The 9680-nt window shown below is 39.8% G+C and overlaps 1 protein-coding gene across 2 annotated transcripts in view; it reads right to left on the bottom strand.

Moving 5' to 3' along the window:
* Window positions 1-9680, bottom strand: part of LOC105462410 (limbic system-associated membrane protein) — a 50300-nt gene that overhangs the window by 11203 nt on the left and 29417 nt on the right. For both annotated transcript variants that reach the window (XM_011708984.1, XM_011708975.1), the window contains 3 exons: window positions 7953-8194; window positions 5513-5729; window positions 677-860 (listed from right to left, as the gene is read on the bottom strand). In XM_011708984.1, coding sequence (XP_011707286.1) covers window positions 677-860; window positions 5513-5729; window positions 7953-8194 — 643 coding nt within the window. The remainder of the gene's footprint in view (window positions 1-676; window positions 861-5512; window positions 5730-7952; window positions 8195-9680) is intronic.

The following is a 9680-nucleotide window of genomic DNA, read 5'->3' as shown; positions in this document are numbered from 1 at the left end:
GAGGAGAGAGAGAGAGACGAGGGAAGAGCGAGTCGTATTTTTTAACGCTCCGGTGAGACGTACAAAGAGCGAGAATTATGTACATGCGCGATCTAGATTTGACTTTTCCCAGTCGTTTCTACCGGAAAGTTGACACAGAGTCTTTCAACCGCGCGTAAATGCCCGTCAAACAAGGAAAAGTTTCGTGAATTAATTACACTTTGCTCGCATAACCGCGTCAAGTTTGTCTGACATTTAGATTATGCATTTCTCATATTTGCCGAGAAGCATTCCGAGCGAGAACGACTTCGCAAGCAAATTTCGAATAATAGAGCTATTAAGCTTAAAGACCTCTTCGCACCCATGCAATTTTCGAGGCACAGAGTACACTTGTACCATCGTTACAATACCAATTTAAAATTACATGTTCGCTTTAGATTCTCACGCTCTTGATATTACAAGATAAAATGTATCGATACACCACTCTGATACGTTCGATATTGTGTACAAAGTATATTATTATATATTATAGCGTACAACAGTTCGGACGTAATAGACGAAAGACGGACGAAGCGGATGATAGCGGCTTAAAAATATAAAAGCCGGCTAAAGGGCAGATTAAGTAAGGGCCGCCTTCGTTTCTCTTGGCTAAGCGGCCAAGCAAAAGAAAAAGGTAATATTTGAAGATTCGGATTACCTGATACCGCCTCTCGTCGTATCGTAGTTCAACACTCTATTGCCGTGGAGCCACTGGACGACGCTGTACTGCACCTGCATCGCTATATGGCGCACGACGCACAATAGTTCGATGGTGCTGTCAGCTTCATAGTACTTGTCCCGCAGTGGCTCGCCAAGGGCGTCCACTATTTGGACGGACGGCGCTGAAAGAATCAAAAAGTAAGACTTATCAGCTGATCTTATATTCTTCGATCGGCAATTAATCGCGTGTCAAGGACTCGAACGGATAATTCTCATTTAATAATATCTTTTATCTTCCGGAAGGAAAGCGAAACCAATGCACTTTCCAAGTGCATCGATCTCTTCGCGTAGAAAAACGTTTGACTATATAAATTGTGAAGGCATAACTTCGGTCAATGAGAAAAAGATTGAGCAATGGGCATGTCGCAGCCAATTCGGAGCTTTCCAAGCGCATCGCCGACTTAAAAGTTTCCATCCTCTTACAAGAAGTTTCCAAGTCACCATATTGAAGCAGAGGTGCTTATTACGTTTGGTTTAAATATCAAAGTATCGCAGCTCGCGCGAAAGTTTTGTACATGATATATTACGCATGGAGCATATATCCATCAGACTTTTGTTGAAAACTTGTCTTTTATTTGAAACTTTATATTTCAACCCATTAGCTTCTGATATCCGATTTTCTTTCCTCCTTTGTTCTTTCCGATTTATCGTTAATATCTCTTGTTTCACTGTCGGACTGCCATATAATCTACTCTGTTTGTGCAAATTCTTGAACTTCAGACGGTCTGTTATTATTTAGCGTTGAAAAAAATTAATCGGCAAATCAAGGCAATCGGATATCGAAATTGGAGCATTTAAGTTACTCATATAAATACATAGTACACCTTTTATTCGTCGCGATATATTTCTGTTATGGCGATCACTTGAGAGATCCTTAGTCTAACGCAATCAGCGCTATTTGCCGAGTTCGTCTAGTTCACCGTGGCAATTTGCGCGCCATGAAATCCGGCCGTACACACGAGCGTGATATTGGATTACACCGAATTCGGTTTCAAATATTTAACTTTATGGCCCAATAAATATCTCTCATATTGACGTCATTTGGGCTGTCCACACGATCGAGTACCAAATGCGATCGAGCAAACCCGATTCGTTCGCGTATTTCCATTCGCCGTCTTCCGGTTCGGCTGGATCATTTCCAATTGGTGCCGGTGCCTACAACAGGGCTATATCGCGGCCACGGAGGCTAAGCAACGTACCGTACGGCTACCGAAAGAAATCACGAAAAGGGGATACGTTTTAGAGATAGATCAGAATGTTCTCCCGCCGACCTCGGTACTCAACCTCATGAATATCTACCGCGCGAAATGTAATCTCTCCCGCGCTCGCCCTTTTCTCTTTCACCCGGCTCTCCTTCTTCTCTTTTTTTTTGCGTTCCCCCCTGGTATCTGAGGTATGCCGCATTTTATTTCGCACGCTTTTTCGCAACACATACAAAATTTTCCCCACACCGTGTGCGGAAATATGTTTTTCGCTTATTTTCTTTTTCTTTCTTCCTTGCCTGGTAATTTCACGTTAACGCTTGCAAATTTCGAGATACTGTATGTTTTCGCAGTTAATACAGATAACAGAACTCCGGGAAGAGAGTCCTTGAATACTTTATGCGAATATATTCATTTATATTTTTATGTCTAACATTGTACGCGCGAGACGAATATTTAAATTATTTTTATTAACTGAACCAAATTCATAGACGATAAATAAAATTATTTTCATCGGAATGTGAAAATTTTCACGCTCGTAGTTTCATTTTCATCGCGAAAAGTGCGCGAGGGAACAGAACTTCGAGCAAGGAGCAAAGAACTCGAAACTTTCTCACCGTTACATTTAAATTTAAGACACATCCATTCTGCTCTTGAATGCTTCAAGAGTCGAAAAGCAGATTAGAGGTTGCACCACATTCATGGAGCTTGCGCGATCTTTTGTTAACATCTCGTAACATCTTTTATTAATGTCGTAAAAGGAACACGCGTCGACTAGATTGGTGGAGAGATGGAGACAGAGAGATCGACGGCGGGCATATATAGTAAGACGGACGGCAGATAGAGGTCGAGGGAGTAGTACTGCATACCAAAATCTCGGCTACTTTATCTTGCGGAATCTCGGCCTCCTCGCGGATTAAGTGTTGATCCTTCCTTCTACGTGCGCCCGTACACCAGCACAGCGACGATCCTAGCGTTCCGTGAATATGATGCAGCGACATTAATGTCTAGAACTGCGCGCGAGATTACTCCACTTTTATGCATTTTTTCTTTGTGTCGGCGACCCGTGATCACACGCTACCGATTATATCTCGGACACGACAAAGTCATTCTCACGTCAAATTATAATACTAATTGTACGAAGAGTTAACTTTTCGGTATTTGTGTATATTGTACTCCGTATCGATTATAAGCTCCTAATAAATAATTATAAATTTAGACTCAAAAGCTCAATTAATTTGCGATCGTCGTATTTCTATTCACAGAAATTCGCTCCGTTCAAAAAAACAGCAATTGATAATCAATTGGAACGCGCGACAATAGCCAGGTAGGCTGCATTCATATCTTCTGCGTTAATTATCGTACGGCATGAGATCCATCGATAAAATCGCGATTGCAAGATTCGCACAATGGACAATTGTGTTTACCGTAATTTGACTTTCAAAAGTTGAACAGATATACAGAAAGAGAATAGGCTGGCGGAGCCAATGAGAATGCGCGGTCCGACGATATATCGTACTTTCAATAGCATTTGACGTTTCGGACCGCGTTACAAACGACCTAATGAAAGCTCGCGCACAAAGGTATCAGCAGTGTGAAACGATTAAACTTTAATTGTACGAATATCGAATGATATTTCGGTAATAGGAAGCGCGAAATAAATGCCCCGACATCTCCGCGCCGCCGCCGACGCCATCGAAGATGAGAGAATAAAATAAATAATTATTGGCAAAAGGTTTTATTTTATTTGTAAAGTAATTGCGCGTTTCGAGACGAACGTCGCGCACACCGCAGGAATTATTTTGACAAATTACGGGAATGGTGGAATGCTATAGCGAGAGAGAGCGAGAGAGGAGTACGGGGATAAGTGCGAGGGACTTTAAGTAGATAATCCCTTTGAACTCGCGTTAGGAGATTCCCGGCTATAACACGAAGAAGCTACGCCGTCTTATCCCGTAGAAGCGAAAGCTTACGATATAATCTCGCATCGGCAAAGGCGCGCGCGAACCGGGAAATAAGTAAAAGAGAAAACTCTTGCCCTTTTTATCGCGACCCTGCAATTCTATACGATTTAACGAAAGCTAAGTCAATACGATGTCGCGATCTTTACTTAGATTTACTGCAATTTTTTTATATTTCTCTATGCGCATTACTGATGTTCGTTTGAGATATGTCTTATGTATACGATTGTAGAAGATAAAGAAAGATATTTCAAAATGATCACGTTATCTACTTGTCCACTTTGACCGCGTACATCGTACAGAATACTTCATGCGGAATACTTTTGTATTTCCCTCGGGCTACAACTGATCTCGCGACTTTTTAATAAATGTACCCGCCCATCCGTCTTTACTTCTTATTTCGTGACGCCGCGGCCGTTATGTTTTTACGGCGCGCTCTTATTGTCCACCGTTAGCCTTTGAAATTACGCAATTTCTCTCTGCTCACGTTTATTAAAATCTTCCCACCGTTTACAATTTTCCGTTGTCCATTCCTCGCTCTAGCTCCCCCGTACATGGCTGCCACTCCACCCTTACGTACCCTCATTTCGCCGAATTGCTCGACACACCTCGATTACCGGACTACAACGGAGATGAAGTTCTTCCGCTTTGCACCGCGCCGTCTTTCCGAACTGAACAGACCGTGGATTTTCTCTTCCCTCTATCCCCGTCCATCTCAACTACAAGGCACTTCGTTTTCAATTATCCTTTTAAGCGATCTCCACTGCAAGAACACTGCAGACGGAGGCAATTTGTCCGATCGCTACCAGAACTGCGGAATTTGAGTTTCTCTTCTTCTCGTCTATCCTCTGTCGCTAGAATATTGAATCGTAGGTAGGTGTTACCCGAAGAAATATCGTTTCTTTTTTTTGCTCTTTTACTTAATTCAAATGAGCGCAAGAGTGGCATTGAAAGACGGTACGATCGAAGAAAAAGCTTTTTCTTTATCATATACTGTTTCAATTCTCGCATTTTTTACTATCTATCCATTAGTTTTCAAAACGTATATATGCATATAAGCAATTTCATTTCATTAATTTTGTTCTGAAATATACAGTTTTCTATACTCCACCAAGTCTTTCCGTTCGAAAAACAAAGTAAAACCTGAGTTACAATCATCCCAATTATTTAAAGTCTCTTTTACATCCTTCCTTTGTTCGTCGTAACGCTACATTAAATTCGTCTGAGATACGACGCGAGTGGAACAAAAAGGCGTTAAACGGAAGAAAGAGACATGTAAGCTTGAGTGAGAGTAAATAGTGGAGAAGTTTTTGTTCTTTGCCTCGCTTCTTTTAAAAGGCTGAAACAATTGCTGTTGAATCAAATTGCTCAAAAAGAGTTCATTCAGAAAAATCCACAGATGGCATTCTGTACAAGGAATTTAAATCCGGGGTGTGGAAAGATCGTATTTAAATTTACTCAAAGCGTGTGAACCAGAAACGTGCAATGCGGAAATCTTTCTTTCGCGAAGCAACGATAAGGCGGTTCGATAAAGCGATTATCGCCATTAACAAACGTTTACTATCTCGTGACGTTGACGTTAGGCAGAGGCCGTTAGTGCTTATCACTTACCGTTAATGTGTAGGTTGACATGAATGAACTTCGGTGGATGGGTGCTGATTTGACATTCGTATTGGCCCTCGTCGCTGCTGTTAACACGCTTGATACGCAGACGCCAGTTATCCGGGTACTGAAATTCGATGGTGTATCTCGAGTCGCCCGTGTACGTCTGCTGGCCCACTGTCAGCAGACTCATCTCGCCACTCTCCTGTCGTCGCAGCCAGGATACCTACGAATACAAGACGGATCCCCTCCTGAAGGACGCGATTGTTCCAAAAAAAGTCCATTGAAACTGAGGAAACCACGTAGTGGTTCGTAGTCAGCTTCGTTTTTATTATATCTTTCGCGCATTTATAATACAAATATGACACAATAGTGGCCACCAAAGACAGATTTGGATATTTTTTCGATCCAAATGCCTAGCTGCCAGTCAACACCAAGGACCGCGCGTAAAAATATCAACAGGTGAATAGAGAATCGTTCGCGTACGGATTTTTCCAGTTGTATCGACAATTCTCATGTGTACGCGTTTGATATGCGAGCATGTTTGCACCGTACCTGCTATCTTTCCTGTAAAAATACTCGAATCTTCTGGCAGTATATGTTTTATTTTTTCACGTTTTATATCCTGATTAATATTCCTATCGCAGTGTTGCGGTAATCGAAAAATATAATTTAATAGAATCTTATCAATTACTTTAAAAGTAAGCCAACCTTGATTTTTGTCAGAGAAACATTTTTGCAGATATTCTTCTAATTAGAACGTGTGTAGAGTAAATAAATTTCTTCAATAAATACAATATTTTCTTTTAGTTTGTTTCTTTCATAAACATTTGATTTGTCACTAAATTGGATTAAATCGAAGAGCTAACATAAATTTATAGTATTTATAGTACGATTAATCGAGATTTATACGAGCTCGTGTCAAGGTCAAATTAAGACATAGTGACTGAAATAGAGAATGCAGTTTATCCATGTAACTGACACTGAATAACGTGTTACCGAATAGCCCCATTATAAATGTATGTAATATCATACATCTTCTACATGAACCTACGGGAGCTAATCTGGTATTATCGGTGCTTTACGGATTTATGCATATTATAGTCCGATATCGTGTATGATCTAAAGATGCATCGATTTTTAACTTTTGCTTTTCTCAAAAATATATAATATTTATCCAACAAAATGTTTATAAATATATAATTACTTACTTCTAATATCAAAGCTATCTATCTAGTAAATTAAATAAATCATATAAATCATTTGAATCTATCTAATGTTATCTGCCAGGACAATAAAGAATTAGGAATATTAAGAATTACTTCTCAAAAAATTATTTCGATCAAGTAAGACCTTTAAATTTTAATGGCCAAATTTTCAGACCTTACGCTGTTAATGAAATAAAAAGTAATTTATTTAGATTGAAATAATAAAAAATGGCTCTCATAAAAAGTTCGATAAAAATTTCTGACGTTCTACGGGTATAAACAAATATTTAATTTTATATAATTTGCGAGTCTGCGGTATTGGTTAGCTATAATATAAATTGCTGCTACGTAATAGGATATTATCTGTTCAAGCGCCAGAGAGATTCATGCACACAACCGATATCTGACCGCATAATTTGTTCTATAGTTTGGGGCGTGGATAATGCGAATACGGTTTGTAACTGCATTACAGCATAAATGCAATCTAAATGAACAGGGCAGTACTTTGGAATAAAATCACCTTTGCATACTCACGGTGGTTTTGCAGCAGATTAAATGGCATTCTATTTTTTTGTACATCATGCCAAAATGTTTCTAATTATAAAAATCATAATCAAAATATCATTGTCCAATTAAAAATACGTGCGATTATCTCCAAATCTCTTACGTTCAATATAAGATACAAGATATAAGTACACTGCAAATCTTCAAGTGTGCAATAAGTGCGCGTGTGTGATTTAGTTTTCCGTGTAAAAATAACAAACCGTATAAAAATAACACAGCCGCGTGTTATTTTTACACGGGAAATCGCACACATGTAAGCGTGGCTGCACTTACTACACACTCGGATTTGCAGCGTATAATAATTGTAAAAAAACGGAGCAAACTTTATATAAAGTTTAACGAACACGGATTTACTGCGGAATTATTATGTGCAGATTACGCGTGCGAATAAAACCGGGTCGCCCCTAACAGCGATTACGTGAATTTCTTCTTAAATTCGTTCCTTGAAGTATAAAATGTACAAACGTGCGCGCGCGCCACAGCAGATTAATCATAATAAGCTAAACGTAGCTTACCCAGGGTGTAATAAGGCAAAATATTCTGAGATTAGTCGTGAATTATTGCACCGTGCATTTGTAGCAGTGATTAAAAGCTACGGGCGACCGGATACCGGAGGTACGAGGGGAGGAGGAGCGAACGAAATGACTAATTGTATAAGTGTGCGTTTTCGCGCTTACGGTTTTGTCCTGCAGCAACGATATCCTACAATCAAGCGTGACACTAGCACCAGCCTGCACGGTAATGTTGGAGCTCTCGCCTTCGAAGTGAGGGCCCCATTTGTGATCGTGATGATGCTGATGCTTGTTCAAAGTGCTGTGCGTGTCAAAGATGTAGTTCAGCATTGGTGCATCCGTCGGCACAGATCGCTTTGCCGCCGTCGTCGATTTCGTCGAAATCGAGTCCGTCGCCAGAGGCAGTTCTGCAAAAAGTGCAAAAAAATATACATATATCGTTAATAAAGAAATATCATGCTTGAAAAAAATTATATTCCAGAATTTGGACCGTGTAATATTTTTTATTACGAGCAGCTTCATTCCATTTAGATAATTTTCGCTGCTTGTTGTATGAATACGAGAGCATAAATTAATGAAGATCTGTATTTCATATAATAAATATGGGACGAGTGTATTCCCCGCGTATTATATCGTTTAATATTTCGAGCAACGACGCATATATTAAACATACACGGTATGTGTCATCATTCGAATTGTCATGATTGTTTACGGCATCATGCACCACATTTACATGTATTTTCATATTACGTACACTCCGGCGAGTCTCGCTCACCCGCTTTTTGCATTCGACCCGTCGCACCCGATCGTAACGCGTGACTTTATTTAATCGATTCGCTGGCATTCTCCCGTTATGGGCCATCGCTCAGGTTATCGACATTCACCCAACCTGCCAATAACGGCCAATATTCGACGTAAATATGCATTTACGCCCGCAACAGGCGCAGTCGGGACAACCTCGAGCTGGTATTACCGCTACTTACAGTGATCATACGTTCAGAATTTTTCGGTATGTTGCCGAATAGAAAGTATGTTCCGTTATTTCGATTTATAAAGAGAAAATCATGAATTTCTGTGAAGAAAATATAAACATCTTTCGGAATTATGAAAATTAAGAACATCTGTCGCGATTACTTTTTTTAATTCAAATTAATATTGTTATATGTTATTATGACAATACAAAGTACATTTATTAAATTTGTCGTCAAAATTATGTATTTATATTTAAAAAAGTTATAAAATTTTTAAATTGTCTAACATTGAATATTATATTAATATATTGCTTCTAAATGGAAAATTAAATTAATTCTTTTGTCCCTTTTCTTTTATGATAATTTCCAAAAACCCAGTTCTGAAAGTTGTAAGAATTCCTTAAGAATTGCTTAAGAACACGCCAATTTTGGCTTTTCTGTTTCTGTTACAACGGGCATAACGGACCCAACTTAACCAACGGCATTCCGCTTATGGTAACTGTTTATAGTTCTTCGCGCTTTGTACTCTCTTTCAACTTTGGTAATGATAATTTCTATAGCCGCGCTTCGTACTACCGACGAAGTTCGCGGTACGATCCCGACGTTGTCGGATGCGTTGAATATCTTCATGGATATTTCGTCGCCAAGCGGAAGGAGAATGGGAAAACCGAGAATGAGAGGGAACGAAGATCTCACGCGGCGCGCGCGCGCGACGATGAAGAAAGTCACGTTGCTCGACCGCGCACTGCGAGGATCACCAAGTTAGATACTAACTCGCGATGACAAATTTTTCTGAGTTTATACCGTGGAAGAAGCACCTCCGCGCGCGCAATGTTCAGACACGTGATGTTCAGAGCCAAAGAAATAAAAGAGGAAGATATCTTCCACTAAAAAGTTGCGCGGTGAAAATTGTACGTGGATG

This window comes from Wasmannia auropunctata, unplaced genomic scaffold (assembly GCF_000956235.1).
Source record: "Wasmannia auropunctata unplaced genomic scaffold, wasmannia.A_1.0 LD336116.1, whole genome shotgun sequence".
Classification (NCBI taxonomy): Eukaryota; Metazoa; Arthropoda; class Insecta; order Hymenoptera; family Formicidae; genus Wasmannia; species Wasmannia auropunctata.
The sequence above is the reverse complement of the archived record's forward strand: the minus strand, read 5'-3'. Positions and strand labels throughout refer to the sequence as shown.